An 18631-nucleotide genomic window follows, 5' to 3' on the forward strand; every position below is an offset into this window, starting at 1 on the left:
GGGCGGGTTGGCAGTTCCCAATATGGAGCTGTACTATAGCTGCCCAGCTCCACTGGGTGGCGAGATGGCTGGATGGCAGATGTCTGGAGGACACAACGACCTTGCAACAGCCTTGGACCCAATCCCAAATCTGTCATCTATTCCATCCTGCTGCCAGACTCCCACGACCGCCCCAATTACATTTGGGACTGGCTCATAAATGCTATAGGAGGAGTTTGAATCTCACTTGCACAACACTTCCAAATGCTTCGATTTTACCATTGCTGGGGACACCAAGGGGGAGGCATGGCACTTCTGATATAGTTCTAACAGCTTGGCATACTGCAGGACTGGATACCCAGGGCGATTTATACAGAGATGGCACACTACTGACGTTTGAGGCATTGGCGGAAGATACTGACTTGCCGGCTGGCCAATTCCTCTTACACATCTCCCGTCTGACAGCCCTGTCAGTCGTCTGGGGAGACCTAACAATTGAACCACCGACGCAAATACTATTACAATATTTACATGTAATGGGGGCAGGATCACATATAGTGTACTGGTTGGTGGGGGCACTACTTACACATACTCTGAAGCCGATTCAACAACTCCGGGTCCGTTGGGAGGCAGACAGAGGCCAGCCTTGTACTGATAAGGAGTGGGATGCTGTCCTAGCTGGCTCTAAGTATGTATTGAGGAGCTCTAAATTAAAGCTTATACAAACGTACATCATACAGAAGGCATATCTTTCACCCGACAAGATAAACAGATATTTTAACTTTACCAACTCTACATGCCCACGCTGCCAGCATTTCAATGCAGATCTGCTTGACATGCTATAGGCCTGCGCTTCCCTTCAACTTTATTGGCAGGAAGTGGTTACGACCCTTGCCTTATGTACAGACTCATCCCTACCGCTTACATGGGAAGTTTGTATTCTAGGAGTTTATGCCAGATCCCAAAAAAACCAGAGTCACGTTGAGATTCCGGGATCTGGGGCTGATAGCCGCAAAGCGCTTAATTACTAAGAGGTGGAAACACGCAGATCTCCCAGAGGTGATGAGCTGGAAACGTTCACTCACCAAATGGGCGCAGACGGAAAGTACAGCATTACATAGAGAGGAAACCGCTGGGCTCCGCAAATACCCCATAGCGCAATACTGGGATACACAATCATTGCCCTCAAACACGGCGGTACAGAGGAGGGTGATGATACCCAGTCTGTTGATCTGCAGTAAATATACTGGAGGTTCTGAGCTACGATGGATGGGGTGGACACACTTAAGAGCACGTAGCATTGGTAGCCTGTGTGTCCCCTAGTTCATTGTGGGAGTTTACCCTCACCCTGCCCAATCACTAGCGAAGTAGTACTGTTTACCACACGTACTGATTTTAACCCCATCTAGGCATGCCGCCATGTTCTAAAATTCTGAATATGCATATTTATACCCAGACAGGCTAGATAGAATTCATTTGTATCTTTTCAATGGCAGTTTTCGATATTATACTGTTTCGTTTTTCTTATAAATTAGAGAAAATATGTCTTATTGGCACTTTTCAGTTTTTTCTTCTCTTTTCATCACACAATTCCCTTAATGCAGTGTTGCAATGATCATGTCCTATGACTATTTATATGCGTTGAGACCATGAGTGCCAGATACTGATAGACTGGTCCCAACCTGATGTGTTATAACAAGATGTAGATGGCCTTGAATGCAGATTAAGAACTGTGATGTAACAATGCACATAAGAAATAGCGCACAGTGATCCAAGAGCAAATCTTCTTTAGAGAAGCATGTATATGTAATAGTGGTTAATATCCTAACTATTGTATCGCATTGTTGAAATCCATAATGCTACTCTTTGTTTGTATCATACATGCCTGAATATTATTCTCAAGTATTATGTACTGTAATGTGATATAAGAAATGATAAAGTCAGAAAATACCAATAAAGATATTTAAGCAAAAAAACAAACATTTGTGCTAATTTAATTTAATTTAGGGCCACTCATTTAATTTAATTAAGGGATGAGGTGGCATTAGGTTTTAATTTATTTTATATCATTTCAATTATGGGATATTCTTACAGGTGTTATTAGGTTAACGCTTACTTTTTATTTTATTTAATCGCAATAAACATTATTTATGAGTATCAGGATAAAGGACACCAGTGAATTTGTGCATACAATGCTAAGCACTGTAGAAGAGAGCTTTGGAGTCCCTGTGATATTTTACTTAATTTCTGTTTAAGTCAGTTGGATAATGTGACCGCACAGTTTGTGCTAGTTCTTGTACATCTCACGTTTAATTGATGAAACCCAACTATACCGTATCTCTCGAAAAACAGAGCCGTAGAGAGAATGGACACTTGGGTATGTTAAATGTTGTCTGGTTGTGCTCTAATTCTAATTTCTATTGTATTTTTTCATGGAGAAGAGTCTCAACCTCTGGCTAGCCACAGGTAGAAAGTAAATGCATAAAGCTATTACATTTGATTCAGGTGGTCAACCTATAGTCTAAAGCTCCTATACTTTGGACATCTCCACTAGTAAGCTATGTAGAGGAAAACGTATCCTTTAGTCCGTTGTTTCCCCGTTATCTGAATCTCAGTGAGGAGGGAATCCTTTTAAATGCTTTTAGATAGTAGTAGCAATAGGTCCAGAGAAATGTCTTGGTAGGAATTTCTTCAACTTAGAGAAATTAGACATACTGACGTATTAGTTGAAATCTAGTAATATGTCCTAGAGACACTCCACTGCATGACTGGTCTGACTGGTGTATCATCAAATTGCTATCTTTTTAAGAGATGTATAGATGTAGCTCCGTGGCATTCCCTCATAAAGCATCAATACCTGATAATGGTCAAAAGAGTCAAACAATTCAATATTAAATAATAATAAAGAACAAACTGTAATTGGAGTGGTCTGGACCACTACTCACTAAAAAAATAAAATAAGAGAATTATTTAAAATAAATGATCTTGAAAGCATTTGTATGCTACTTTAATGCTCTTAATTTCGAAGGCGTGAGAATGAGTGGGAGAAGTGATTAATTCACATGCTCTTCACAATGTGGTGTAGTTTTATTGGCTGGAGTTGGAAGTTAAGTATTTTAATAAGGTGAGGGAGTGCTTTGTTTTCATATTGAGTGTTGTGTCGGTGGAGGGAGGGGTAGCAATGTGTTCTAATTCCATTCAGCCTGTATACAGTGCAGAGGGACGAGAGATTGGCCTTTCAATATGTTCTTTGGTGATTTCTTTGTGTGGGAAGAGCAGAAAGAAAAGTGGAGAAATGAGAAACTGTGAAAAGTGTGAGTCATATGTTCCTCTTGAAGAATTCTTCAGAAATGAGGACAGAGAATGGACTCAGTGCACAGGCAGTCATTTGGATACAGAGTACAGGAGTAGAGAGGTAATGTCTTTGGGGCCAACACTGTCTTAAGGCTTTGGCTACGACTCTGGGTGCTAGAGATGGTAGTTGGTGATATATTTGGAGATGAGGTTACCTTGAAGCAGGGCAGGCTATCCAGTCCCGGATAATCCTCGATGTCTCCACTTTGGGTATTGAAGCAGGCTCCATGCCAAGGGCAGCGCACTCTGTCACCTACCAGGACCCCTGCAAGGAAACATCAGACCACTGAGAAGGAGGATGAAGAGACAAAGAGGGGAGAGACCCCCGTCTTCTAGGATTGATGCAAACTATGAAACAAATCAGTGTGAAGAGAGCTCCAATCCAGTCAGGGTGGGATTAATAAACTCCGCAAACTATGTAAGGCATACACTAAGCCAGTAAAAAGAGGACATTCAGAGAACCAAGGAGAAAAAGACAGGGAGAGGAAAAGCTTCATATGGAAAGGAAGAGGGTGGGAATTGAGTGGAAAGTGTCAGGTTCAGAGTTGAGAAAATGTACAGACTGGGATAGAAAAAGAGACAATAAGACACTTTAAGTAGGGAATTACAAGTGAAAGAAATGAAAAAAGGGGAAAATGTAAGGACAGTGTAAGCATGACAGTATAAGACGATCGGAGGTGTTGATGCCCGAGCGTCAATTACTACATAAGCAGCCCACAATTTGACACAGAGAGCCACGAACATGGTTTCAGATGGCCAGCCCACAATCCCTCTGTGACTAGCTGGTCACTACAAGACAGTATAGATCGTCTCTCTGTTGAGGGACAGGCCCCACCACTGGATGATATATGGCTGCTCGAAATGAGTTTCTGCCTTTATGTTGTCCGAAGACCAGCCTAGTGATTTGAAGTGGCAACTCTAGAACATGTCTAACTAAATAATCGTTTGAAATAAGTTGTGCTGTAGAGATTCAACAAGTGATGTATTTATCAGATCAGTGCTTCATGGAGACGGAAGCAACGAGGCAAACCCTGAAATTTGGGTTTGAACTCAAATAATGAATAAATCATACAGGTACTTGGGAGGGAAGAACAGCAGGCAAAAGCCAAAGTCCTTACTATAGACCATGTGCTGAAACATCTTTTTTTGTCAAAACATAGGGCCAAATGTAGGTAAGTTCCATTTACCGATTCCTTAATAGCGATTATTACCGAATCTCTATTAAGGAATCGGTAAATGCAATGTAAGTAGGAATCGCTAAAATATTAGCGATTCCTTAACATTCCTTAATACCGAATCAGTAATACTGATTAGTTATTAAGGAATGCCTAGCCATTCATTCCTATGGGCCAGGAGGCCCATAGGAATGACTGTGAAGACATTTATGGTGTATTGGTCAATATCCACAAAAGCAGTCATAGAGTAGCTTAAGTTAATCAAGGAACATTGAAATTACAAAAAAGTTAGAAAAGCAAATATGTGAGTGAGTTTGTGTATAATAATCTGAGCCACATTACTATGCATGCCTCCTGCCGTAGGGAAACCAAAGATAACTCTAAGGCAACATTTGGATCACAAAATATTTCCTAATCATCTCAATAAAGATCTAAACTGACGCCAAAGCTGGGCACTGTTCTCGCTACGGGATATAGAATGGAGAGAGCTTACAGTTTTAACGCTTCCTCTGTTGCTTTGGGCAGTTTCGTACTAGCTACTGTCACCTGTCCCTCTTCTCCGTGGGTAAGCCAGACGACCCTCAGAGCCCTCAGCTGCAGTCTGTTCCTCTGTGACCGACAACACCAGGATAATTGCTGCCTCTTAAAGTTCAGTGACACAATGAATCTAGTAGTGGAATTCGAAAGCAAGCAAAAAACTATGTGTCCAGCGATATTTAATCTGCTCTTTCCACGGATTGTCAGTAACGGGACGGAACTGTTGGTGCTGCACCAAGGTGGCTGATGTAATATCATGGAAGAGGGAGGACACACCCTGAAAAGAGACTTCCTCGGTCTGCCATGCCCCCTGGAGGATGCTGTCCTTTATCTTGAAGAAATAAAGCTTTGCCAGGATGTCATTCGGACGTTCCCGCTCTTCAGGTGACAATGGGCCCACCCTATACACTCTGTCAATCTTCACTTTCACCTGTTTATCCCCCAACTCGTCGAGAAGAGCCCCCACAATAAAAGCCTCCAAATCTGGCCCCACCGCTCCCTCCGCCAGGTTTCAGATTCAAATGTTGTCTCATCTGGACCTATTTTCAAGATCTTCACATTTCATAAGAGAGGCTTGGAGTTGAGCAGTGAGGTGTCTTGTGGAGTCCATCTGGTTAGTGCGGTGATCCAGCTCTTGCACTGTAGTTTCGAGATCTAGTGTTGGTGTCCCCACGGAGTCGATGTCTGTCCGAGGCAAAGTCAATCTATTATTGATGTCCAATCTGAGAGCCACAAGGGAGGAGGGCCTATCCGCTTTTAGATCCGCGCATATTTTTTATTTAGTGCATCTTATATAGCGCACGGCAACCCCAACGGGGTGTCCCGGCATAGCAAACGTTTGGAGTCCAGCAGGGAGGCGAGAAGGTTCTCCTTTGTAAGGGCCATGGAGTTGTCTGCGTTTGTCTCAGGGTGGATGTCTCATGCTGCTGCCGGTATAAAGTAACTAGAAACCCTGTAGGTTTAAGACTTTTTTAGGCGGCATAAAGGCAATAGATGCAAAAGATACCGCTGGTTAAAACTGGCAGAGGGCCACAGTCCTCAGGACCAAGAGCCACACTTAGTAACATTCTGGTCACTGATGTACATGGAAAACTGTGTTACTCCATGGAGCGGTTAGTTTTCCCCGTGGTCTGCAGCATGCGTTAGTTTATGGTGGAGGGCCACCACAGACCCCTCACTTCGGACAGGCAGGGAGAGCATGTTGAACCCCCATCTCTCTGAAGGCTCCTAGTACGCCTCAGCAGTGTTCTGCCACATGGATGGTCAGAATGAGAAAGGCACCCGCCGCTCAGAAGCCAAGGCGTTCAGCGTGGGCTGAGCCATCTGGCACTGTATTGAGTTCTCCTTGCAGCTTTGGGCACTTAGCGCACGACAAGCCCCTATGCTGGTGATTGGACTCCAGCGAGTCAGGTGCTTCCTGGTGCCTCTTTATGTTACCCTCCAATGTCCTTCACACTCTAGTCCTCATGGAACTGAGGGGATACGCCTCAGTCCAGTCTCCACTATTCACTCACAGAGTGCGAGGTGTCTCTACAGCATCTTTCTCTTTAAGGCCAGACACACTCAGTAGGCCAGTGGGGAGCCACTAATCTGCGAGACCCTCAGCATGGCTCTCACCCCCTCCAGACCTCCAACGCCGCTGACTTGCAATAAATTGCTGGGGGCCACTCCTGCACCAGTATCAGCTGTCACTGGAGCCCCGCGGGCTCTCTGCGCTATGCGATGTCCTGTGACTCCGCCATTTTAGGGTCAGGCATCACTCTCCCCTGCAGGGCCTCATTACAACAGTCATGTGTGCTGGAAGTGTCAGCCGGACCCACTGCTGATGCACCCTTCACCAGACCTCCACACCCGGCCACAGGGTCAATCCAGCCCGGTCAGGATGATACCTCTCATTCACTGTAAGTGACTTTGCCACAGCTAGGGTCCGTCTTCTCACCAAGCCGCTTGCCGATGCGTGCACCCACAGCGCGGTCGGGGATCGCGCTCTTACCGGTAACTAGGCAGTACGGGGCCTAGGAGCCGCAAGGTGCACCGAGGTCTCCTTCCCCATACACTGCACTCTGTAGACTCTCCAGAGGAGTTGGCGATGCAGCGAACTCTGGCTCTGCATTGCCTCCAACAGTGCTGGCTTTTAAACAAACAACAATGGTTCTGTCGGACAACACAATTCAATTGAAAATAGTACTTAACACCTTAGCTGCTTTGGAACGTCCAGCTCCAGTGCTGAACGTTCCATTGCGCAGGTGCAGTTGGAACGTCCAACGGCCGACGGCAGCACTCCCGAGGTAGTGGTGCCGTCGGCCGTTGGTATAGGCGCAGCACTTAAGAGGTTAATACATGGATATAGCCATATATCCCATGAAGGATAGATATATGCAATGATTACACACTGGCCACAAACAAAAGGAAAAACATACGTCTTTAGTATTCAATTTTTTCAAACGTTTTGTTTCTGCAATGAATCAGATATGCTGTCCAATATACATAGAATACATGGGATGTGAATAAACAAAGTGTCTAGGTCGTGACTGGTGACTGAGTGTTACAGGTGACAAAACATAAATACATAAAAGAAAACAACTTTTTCATAATATCCACTGTATGGCACAATAGTCACAGGAGATTTAAATTATTCCTTTTGTTCAGTGGGACTTTGTGCAAATGGATATATGACATAGAACGTCGACGTTTCGACCCTGGAGGCTATGTGCCGATTTATGCGCATCTAAGGCGGGTCTTCATCAGGACTGGGTAGTGTTTGGACAGCCTATTAATGTAAATAACATAGGGTCAGGGCCCACTGTGTGTCAGTGTTAAAAACTAAAAGGAGGGAACCCCCTTATTAGGCTCACCTTAATATTGGGTATATGATTCGTCTGGTCTTCTAATGTAGCTGGTGCACGTTAGCCGACAAGCACCTGTGGTACTCACTGGTTCTAGAATGAATATATCATAGAAACCTTAGTGCCAATTATGATAAACCATGGTTTTATGATACTGAGCCCATGTACTTAGGGTCTCATCATACCTTGTTATTTCGGGGCCTGGCTTGAACGCCGTCGAGTATGGACGCCTGAGCTGTGAGCTCCGGTCCGATCTCGACAATTATCCTGATAAGCGGGACACCCTGGGCGGTGTTGTGGTCCCGAGTGAGCACCCCTGAACCACAAGGTGCCCGAGCGGCTATCTGGTGTGTCCGGACGGCTCCGACAGTGGCTGGAGAGACGCAAGGCGGAGATTCGTCTGGAGGGCCCGGCCATCTTGCTGCGGCCTACGGTGGGCCCCTCATCCCTGGCCTCGAGTGACGCCAAGGCCAGTGAGACAGGAGGGCGTCCGGGATACCGAGAGGCGCCACGCTGGGGAAAGAGGCGGAGGTTACCCGCTCTTTCAGAGGTTTGCCAGCGGGGACGGCCCAGAGGACTCTACGGCGACAACAGAAGGGGAAAAAAGGACATTAGTTGGGGCTCCCTGCGGAGGGCCTCGACATCCTCGCACAGACGTGCGGCGGACCCCGGCCCACTGGTCCGTAATAGCGGTGAGGCTCTCGGGGGAGGGGAGCGACTTGCCAACGACTTGAACGGCGCCGGATTGAAGCAAGGACGCTGCCCACGCAGAAGGCAGCGGACCTGGAGGGGGAGAGCGGGGCGGTGCGGCCGGCAGCCCTCTAGGGGGAGATCACCAGACGACCACGGGACGGCAGGAAGCACAACGCGCTTCAGTAGGCGCCATACCAGGGGGCGACCGGCCCGGTGGTTGGGAGCTGACGCCGCCGCATGACGGGCGGAGCTTTGGTGCTGACCCCCTTGGTTGAAAGGGGAAGCGGTGTGCCACGGGCGACTGAACTCAGACCTGAGGAGGCGATTGGCTGCGGCACGGAGGGACATGGTGGATCGCCAGTAATGGTATCTGGCTAGAGGGTGTCTCTTGGAGGAGCCGACCAGGTCGTTGGGCTGTACACACCCTAGCTTCTGCCAACTAGCAAGAGAGGGGATTAAAGGCCATAATAGACCGACACCAATTACCGTGACCTCCCGCTGCAGGCTGGTGGTGGGGACCCGGTGTCCAGCTGAGCCACGGAGGTGAGAGAGGCCCTGGGGGTGGGGATTACCCTGCCGAGCTGCGGCGACACAGGGCAGAACGCCGGCTCATCCTACCAGCACGGAGGAAATGCGGCCATCTCACGCCTGAGGCGGGCGAGTTTTGGAAGACGGTGCAACAAACAGGGGTGCTCCCTTGCAGACCAGTGGGCAACTGCGGAGACTGAGGTACCGCCATTGAGGGGGGAGCTGGCTCCCGGGACATCCTGAACAGGAGACTGGCGAGACCTCATTTCTGACTGACTGCCCAGGCGGACGCAGCGGGGGTGTAAAGTGCGCAGCCCTTATATCTGTGGAGGGCGCCTGGAGGAGTTGGGCCTCTGCGGTCAGTACAGACGACGGGGTCTGGGGCTGAAGCATGGGGAAGCCGCGCAAGGCGCCGGGAACGGCGCCGGTCGACCATACCGAAGAATGGCCGGAGACCCAGGAACAGGGCTTAACCGGGGGCCCGAGCGCAGGGCTGCAACAGCAGCAGATGGATCAGATCCTCAAGGCCATAACAGACATGAGGGACGCGCTGCATCAAGACATCGCGCAGGTGTCGACAGGCCTGGGATTACTGAGGGCGGACCACAACAAGCTTGCTGATCGTGTCAAGAACACAGAGCTGGTGCTGGAAAAGCTGGAGTCGGCCCAAAAGGCGACAGATGCTGCTATGGATGACCTACTGCGTAGAGTAAACCAACTGGAGAAGAGGGCTGAGGATGCGGAAGGGCAAAACAGGCGCAATAACATTCGGGTGGTAGGATTGCCTGAAAAAGTCGAGGGGAGTGACATGGTCTCCTATCTGGAAAAGTGGCTGCGGAATGTGGTTATCCCTGAGGGCTTGACACACTTTTACACACTGGAGAGAGCTCATAGAGTGCCGGCCAAACCTCCGGCGCCGGGCCGTCCCCGACCTGGGGTTGCGTGCCTGCTGCATTTTAGAGACCGGGATATCATTCTGCGACAGGCCAGGGTGTCTGGCCCGTATAAGGTGGACAATGCTTCAGTCTCTCTCTTCCCCGATTATTCCCAGGAGGTTCAACGGAACCGCTTTTCCTTCCTATCGGTCTAGAGGGCCCTTCGCGAAGAGGGAGTGAAGTATTCTCTGCTGTTTCCGGCACATTTGAAAGTGATGGTGGACGGGACAGCGACCTTTTGTCACACACCAGAGGACGCCTAGCAGTGGCTGGAACGATACCGGGCGGGCGCGGATGGCGCTAGCAACTGGGATAAGACAGCTGAGGCGCAACGGAAACCACGCAGGAGTAGGCGCAACCGGAAACGCACATTGAACAAAGGATCTCCATCTGCGTCGCAAACAGAGCTGGAGAGACAGGCTGCCCTGCAAGCGGTGTCTGTTATTTCTGGAGTAGCGACGGAGGATCCACTGGTGGACTCAGGCTCCCGACAGGGGTCGGATGAGGCGGGATCTGGGGCTCTGATGGGAGCTCTGAAGGGGACCCAGGAGACTTGCCTCAGGTTACTCCACAGACAGCTGATGGCTTGCTGGACAAGTGAACCACCTGGATGTTGCGCGATGTACAGTAAGGGGGCATGCTTGGTCTATGACACTGGGCCAGTGTGAGCTACTGGGGGAACATTTATTGGACAGGCGGGAGGAGCGCTTTCTCCTGAGACGGGGGGACCACAGGGAAGGGGGGGCACTGGGGGTGCGCATGGAGTGGGACACTGCCGGGGTGAGGAGGTTAACATGTACGAGATCGGACTGAAACGTTGAGGTAAGCTGATTGCTGCCCGGCTCGACTGGTGTAGGGTCACCCCTCTACCTCACATAACTTGTGAGTCTCTGGTTGTTACCAGAGTGTCCCCGTTAGCGGGGTTTGGATGGGTAACATCTGTTTGGCGCCTGTTCTGGGGGAGGGTGGGCTGAGGGCTTGTTGGGGTTGTTTCAAGTTGAGGGGGTTTGTCAGGGTGCCCGTTGTGCGGGGTTGGGTCCAGCCGTATACTTACATATGGCGACCAGACTTGAATTAAAATGTATTAATTGGAATGTGCGAGGACTGAACTCAATGAGGAAGCGATATAAAGTGAATGCATATTTGGTGCGCAGGGGGGTCCAGGTGGCTTTCTTACAGGAAACACACATTAACCACATCGCTGCATGCAAGATTCCCCTCCTGTGCTGGACCACAATGAAAACGGGTGTGGTCATGACGAGCTCAGCTCGTCATGAGCACACGAGCAATGTGCTGCATGACGAGCTGAGCTCGTCATGAGCATGGAAGGGGTTAATGAGGTTGAAGGGCAGGCGCTGCAGCGGAGATGGAGGGGGAAACTCTTTTTTACCACTTATTCTGCTTACGCCAGGGGGACCTTGATTTGGGTGCGCGCTGGGGTTCCCTTTCAGCCCATGACCACGGTGGTAGACTCGGAAGGAAGGTTTGTGGCAGTGTTAAGACGTCTGGACGGTCGAGATGTTACGCTTTGCAGTGTCTATGCTCCAAATTCCGACCAGGCCGCGTTCTTTTCAAGGCTTTCTGGGAGGTTGGCGTCCTGTGGTGGGCACAGTATTTATGGGGGGGGGGGACTTCAATTCGGTTGTGGATGTGGAGTTAGATCGTTCCCATCCTCCGTTGGCACAATCAGTGGTGCACAGAGTAGCTAAGGCGCGACAGGATTGGCAGGAGGAGTGGGGCCTCATATACGCCTGGCGGACGCACCACCCCGCAGATGGGGATTATTCGTTCTATTCCGCCCCTCACGACCTTCACGTTCGCCTCGATACTGTTCTTTGCACGCCTGGGGCCCAGGAACTCACACATCACAGAGAATACCTGGCGAGAACCATATTGGATCATAACCCTTGCTTGATCACGGTCCTCTGGTCGCGACAGCGGCAGGCGGTTCCCACAGGGCGACTGAACCCGATGGCACTGGAGGACCCGGTGTTTAGTGCGGAGGTCAGGGAGGGCATCGAACACTACTTTCAGGAGAATTCTGGGACGGCGACATCTAGGGCACATGAGTGGGATGCCTTCAAGGTTGTGATACGGGGCGTATGTATCTCGTCCACAACGGGGGCGCGTCGGACCTTTTTACGTGACATAGAGTGGGAGGAGACCGGTCAGCAGTCAGGAGGAGGTGCTGGCGGCGAGGGAGCGGGTGGCTACTCAGGTTGAGAGGCTCCGCTGCTTTGATTACAGAGAATACATGGTTCGTGCGCATGCGGAGAGGGACAGGGTGGGAACGCTGCTGGCCTGGCTGGTCAACCCAACTGTCAGGGGCAATCCAATACTATCATTGGCTACGCCCACGGGGGGTCTGGTCTACTCTCAGAGAGAGATCAATGACCAATTCCTGGATTATTACACAACACTATCAGAGCAGGTTGAAGTACAGTGGAAGGAGAAGGTCGATCGGGCGCGGCGGTGCTATCGGTAGATATCGAAAAAGCGTTCGATAGTGTGGAGTGGTCGTACCTGTTCCATGTGCTTCGCAGCTTCGGACTAGGGGATAATTTCATCCGTTGGACGCAACTGCTGTACAGCTCCGCTACGGCCAGGGTTCGTACGGGCCATTCTGTGTCGGCGGCGTGCCCGGTGGAGAGAGGTACTCGACAGGGCTGTTCCCTGTCTCCGCTCTTATTTGCACTGGCGATCAAACCATTAGCAGCACGGGCATGGCAGGGACGACACTATGAGGGGGTGCTGTTGCGTGGTGAAATGCATTATATCTCCCTATATGCCGATGACCTCTTGCTATACCTGGCTGACGTGGAGGACTCAGTGCGAGGGGCCCGAACCCTCCTCCGGGAGTTTAGCTGGCTATCGGGGCTGCAGGTTAATTGGACTAAGACCTGTCTATTCCCATTGGCTCCGGATTGCCCCGGCCCTCGACACTGGAGGGCCTGCGCTGGGAATCGGAGTGCCTACCATATCTGGGTGTCCGCATCTATCATACCCACTCGGATCTTTACGAGGGAAACGTAGGCGGAGCGTTGAGGGGAATTAGAGGCCGCATGGGGTTTTGGCGCACCCTTACGCTGTCGGTAGTTGGAGGAATAGCATTGCTAAAGATGGTGGTTCTCCCGCGGTTGCTATATTTCTTCCGCACCTTACCGGTGTGGATTCCGACTTCCTTTTTCAGGACGCTACGATCGATGGTGATAGGGTTCATCTGGTGCTCTGGCAGAAGGCGAGTGGCATTGACCACCCTGCTACGACCACAGGAGGAAGGGGGACTGGCGGTGCCAGACTTCGAATGGTACTATCTGGTGGCACAGCTGCAGTGGCTTACACAGGCGGTGGCGCGCGAGTTTAGAGGCCCTGACGGACCACAGGGCAGAGTTATTCCTCGCCACGTCCTGTCCTTCATAGTGTTCCAGCAGAAACTTAGGCTGGATCAACTCACTCTCGAAGAGCCTACTATCCGACAATGCTGGCTGTGCAGCCAGAAACGAGCGGGAATCCCCGTTCCGTACGTGCCGGAGATCCCTCTGGGCATGTGTACCTGTACCGCCATTCAGCATGGAGGGGATTGGTCGGCGCTTGCGGGCTGGGAAGAATGTGGAGTCCACGTGATAGGGGACTTATATAGGGATGGTGCCTTGTTGCCATTCCGAGAGCTGCAGAGTGCCTTTGATCTGCCAAGGGGAGCTGTTGGCGAAGAGCCAATATCATACAGTGACAGGGAAGGCAAGCTAGAAATCCATCCATCGAGTAAGTTTCCAGCTCGTCTTTGGAGGCTATATAGACAGCCAATGTCTATTAAAAGGAGTGAAAACACATCAGGACCTCAGAAGCAGGATTCTATTTTTGGGAGATGGGAGAGGACTGGGGTGGGTGGAAGGGAGCAGGAGTGCCTCTAGCGCATGTAATCCCACCCTTTCCAGGGTCCTGTCTCCTGCTCACAAGGTGAATTTTATTTTGCAAGCTTGGCAGGTCTGAGAAAAGGGTTTTTAAATTAGGGTCTGTGTTAAATGGTGCAATGGTGAAATTCCTCTTGTGGGGGTTTCCGGTCTTATGTTACGCTGTGATATGCTTACACCAAGAGAGATTATTAAAAAACTAAACTAAAATGGAGGTGGTCTCTTTACTTCGGACTTGTACATCGTGTTCTAGTGCTAAGTAATTCAATGCACTAATATATTGGGAATACATTTTTCTTAGTCTAACCTGGCTGGGTAGTCCTTAAAAACTGTTTTGAGTTGATTGTAAAATGTTTTGATTTACAGGATTCTGGTACAAGGTTGTGTGTTTTTTTTCTTTTATAACCTGTTAACTAGCCTTCATGTTCTAACGGAGAATGTGCTTGTTTATTTAGGCATTTTATATAGTGCGGGCATTACCCAAATGTGCTAGAGCACTTTACTAAAAACAAAGTTTGTTATATAAGGTCCAAATAATATAATTGAAAGATGCTACAATTTTAGCAGAAAAGGGAAAATCATTATATAGGGCATAGAATTACATTATCTGAAGACATATGTTCATTAAAGAAGCAGTGAACAGTGGAATATGGAGTAAACTGCAGCAGTGATAAAATTTGAGCAACAGGTTGCCGGCTGATGCCATATTCATGATAGGGAAGTAGTGCAGTAGATCTGAAGGTAATAATCATTGTTGACACAACACCATCCAAATTAAATGTGAGAAGGTGAGGTTAGCTAAAAAGTATTAGAAGTAAAAGTGCTTTCAGCTCCAATTTAAAGATAATCTTTGAGGTATTAGCGCGTAGGTTCGGTGTTAAGGAGTTCCATATTCTGGTTGCGCTTCCTGAGAAGGATCGTGCCACGAGTTGTTCCTTTTTAAAGGTTGGGGTTCTAGCAGCAGTGCTTGGGATTTCACGATGGTCTAGTCTCTCTAGATAGCTTGAGATGTCCGCCAGATAACATGGAGTAGGTGTGTAGAGCCTTGTGAATGATTTAAACCGTCTTGTAAGTGGCCCTGACATCAATGAGCCGCCAGCGGAGAGTAAACAGCATTGGTGAAATGTGATCATTCCTTTTGGCCACACAGGTCAAATGTCCTGCCAAATGTAGAACTGATTTAAGAGGAGTGAGATGGGTCCTGGGTAAACTGGCCAAGAGAGAGTTACAGAAGTCAATTCTTGAAAGCACTTCTGATTGAACAAGAGTTTTTACTTCTTGCTCTGGATTGTAGTGGTGAATTCCCCAGAGAAGACACTATTGATATTGCATAATTCTGGCAATGGTGTTGTGTTGCAATTGTAAGTTAAGCCTTTTATCTAGGATAACTCCTAGAGATTTAATGAGGTCAGCAATGGTGGGTTTGTTGTTTTGGATGCTGTAATGGCAGAGTTTTTGGCTTTATTTAGCAGTGATATAGATCATTAATCTTGCTCGCATCTAGTATAGGTATTCTTAGCCTGTGTTGGCCCTTTTAAGCCTTTTTCCAGACCTAGAAGAGGATAGCTGCTTAATATGCCTTTATTCTTGACTTTAACCTGTCTATTGCCTATTGGCTTTGACATATTAGACACATTGGTATGGTTTATGTAGGTATTCTGACAGAGCTAAGGAGCATTTCACCCCTTTCAGGCCTACAGGCCTAGAGCTAGAGGGACTCCATCTTGATGAAGCTGAGAGGCTTTTTAGGGTAAAGGCAATGTTTATAGTTAAGGCTGTTGTGTGCTAGAGGGAAATCCAGTTAGGACTGCTTCTTATCCGAGAAATGTGTTTTTTCTCTTGGGCCCAGACGTAACAAGCAGATGGCCACTGCGGTTGCGTGGAAGCCTGGGAGCTGGCACAGGAATTCGGTAGGAGACAGCCCTCCGGTGGAAATTTCCATGAGGGGAGAGGAATCCATATTAGCGAGCTACAGGAGAGGAGGAGTGTTCAGTTCAGTTTGGAGTGCAGCTCAGCATGGTGTGCAGTTCAGCGTGGTGCTCAGAACAGCTTGGAGCACAGAACAGCTGGGAGCTCAGAACAGCTTGCAGAGAGAGAGAGAGTGTCTGCTGGAGCTGCAGAATAGAGTGCAGTTCTTAAATGGAGAAAGAAGGCAGACGATTGCTGAAGATGAGGAGAGAGAAAGCAGTGCAGAGAGCATCAAAGAAGGCTGTCAGCTGGAGCAACTGAACCAGAGGCGTGGTGATGTGGTGAAGGAGGGAGAGACAGAGAGAGCCCTAATCCCACCAGAGGCAGAGAGAGAGCCCTAATCCCACCAGAGGCAGAGAGAGAAATCTTCCTTCTAATAGGTGAGGTAGTCTGAATTAGTTAAACTTACACTTTATGTCTAATCTTTTCCCTTTCAGCGGAGTGTTCCTGTTATGTTTAATCCTTCTCTTTCAGCGGTGTGTTCTACCTATAGTCTTTGTCAGTTCTGTGTAAAGGTTTATATTGTACTAATAATAAATGACCCCATTAATTAGTGAATTAGTGTGCATGAGTTCGTTTATGATAAAGTTATCCTGGCTTCAAGCCAGTTGCTGTTGAGCCACTGATGGATCAAAAGGGAGTAGGAGCGCTTAAATCAAGAAATAACTCAATCACATAGTGTGTATATCTTTATCCCCATACAGTGAGGGTAACCTTTCCTGGTAGGTATTACTGTTTGAACAGATGCTACCCCTGATCAGGTAAGTAATAGTGAGGGAGAGAGGAGACTTGCAACCAAGGGACTAAGTTAGTACACCATCCCATAATATTATTGTAGTAGCAGACCCTTAGTGAAGAGACTTCCCAATATATATATATGTATAGGTGTTCATAGGAATGTGGTCGTCGTTGATATGCGGCGTTAATGAGAGCACTGAGTAGAAGATCAGTGTGTATACCCACTGGATTGTGGCTTGAGTAAATGAGAACACTAGGAGGTCGAACTAGTGTGTAGTTTTGCAGGATTGCAAACAATTTGGAGAAGAGAGCATTGGGTTCTGCAGGCCCGTGTGTAGACGCACCGGATTGTGTGTCATATCTGCCCTAGGGTAGAACGGTCTGGGTCGGGGTGGCCGCGAGACCAACTGATGTGAATAAGTGTGGTGTAGGGTATGGATATCCCTAGTAATCAGTGAGTATTCTTAGTATCCCTATAGATTTAGTGGTGTTTTTAATAATATGAGCTTGTATATTGCGAGTTCCCCATCCTCAGGTAGGTACCAGGTGCCTGGATAGTTGGTCCTGAGGAGGGAAGGTGAGTACATTTTGGCTGGGTCATAGGGGCCCCTAGGGGCTGATCCCACCTACTCAGAAAATCCAGCCATTACAGATGCCGAGTGCGTCCATCCAGGATTGTACCGGTGGTTTCAGTGGGGAAATGAGGAGGACTACAGTTTTGGAATGGTTCAGTTTTAGGTGATGTGAAGTCATCCAGTCTTGAACAGTTTAGAGTGTTGGCAAGATGTAATTTGAAGAGGAAACCTTTATGTACAGTTGGGTGGCATCTGCATGTTGAAGGTAGACCACTGATTTTCTTAGTACGACTCCAAGGGGTTTGATATAAAGGTTTAAGAGGGTCAAAGCAATGATAGATCTCAGAGGCACCCCTTGATCTACAGCCATCGGTGTTGAGATACAGTCATCAATTTTTACCTTCTGTGACTTGGCCATGAAGAAGGATTCATATGATTTAAGGTCCATGCCATCAATGCACATTCAATTTTTAAGTGTGTCAAGAAGAGCAAAGTGGTTTACTCTATCAAAGGCTACAGATAGGTTAAGTAAAACGAGAGCCAAAGCTGCCTAAATCTAAGACTCGGAGTGCTGTCGTCCACCTGAGGCAGTGCTGTTTCAGTGCTGCAACCTTGATTGAAGTCAGATTGATCTTCGTCTAGGAGGTTGTTGTCTTTAATGTGGTCTTTTGTGAGTTTATCTGCTACAACAGAGGGAACACAGCCTCAGGTAATGCTTGGGATGCATTTAAGGCGGGAGCCCATGGGGAGACACTGAGCTATTCAATCCATAAGCAGAAATCTGAGAGGATTTGAGTGGAGGAAATAGTTAAAACATTAGCTAAGGCAGAGGAAGAATTGAATTTATTTATTCAGCAGAGTATGGCCTTGGAACAGCAATTACTAACAATTATCTCATTAAAAGCTGAAGCAATAGAAGGTATCGCTAGTAAAACCGCAGCCAACTATCTAGCCAAGAAGGAACAATCTTTTGAGTTGAGTGACAGAGTTGGACACATCTTGGCAATTCACACCCGACAGCAAGCAGCAGCAGGAGAAATTAAGGATATCCTGGCAAGCCAAGGCAATGTGGTATCTGAGCCAGAGGGCATAAGGGAGGTTTTTAGACAATTTTATACAGATCTCTATGGCATACCTTTTTCTTCCACGACCCTACATTTCTGGTTCCTTTATTTCTCTCTTCTGTGTTCTTTTTTATCCTTGTTTTCTCCTTTTGCCATGGTTTACAAATCTTGCTCTTCCTCCTTTCTGCTTTCACTTTTTTCTCCCTTGCTCTGCATCAAAGCCCGATGATGAAAAGTTAGTTCCGGTCCATATGACTCCATATCACTGGGACACCATTCCTGGACTTAGCTTTTAGATATTGTTATTAGGTGTGTTAGTTCAATTGGC

General features: G+C 48.2%; 1 protein-coding gene across 1 annotated transcript in view; it reads right to left on the reverse strand.

The window, feature by feature from the left end:
* The window catches only part of LOC147730399 (apoptosis-inducing factor 3-like), a 402100-nt gene that overhangs the window by 221493 nt on the left and 161976 nt on the right, over window positions 1-18631 (reverse strand). Inside the window, exon 4 of the mRNA XM_086955207.1 lies at window positions 3489-3598. Coding sequence (XP_086811333.1) covers window positions 3489-3598 — 110 coding nt within the window. The remainder of the gene's footprint in view (window positions 1-3488; window positions 3599-18631) is intronic.

This window comes from Lissotriton vulgaris, chromosome 2_1 (genome assembly GCF_964263255.1).
Source record: "Lissotriton vulgaris chromosome 2_1, aLisVul1.2, whole genome shotgun sequence".
Lineage (NCBI taxonomy): Eukaryota > Metazoa > Chordata > Amphibia > Caudata > Salamandridae > Lissotriton > Lissotriton vulgaris.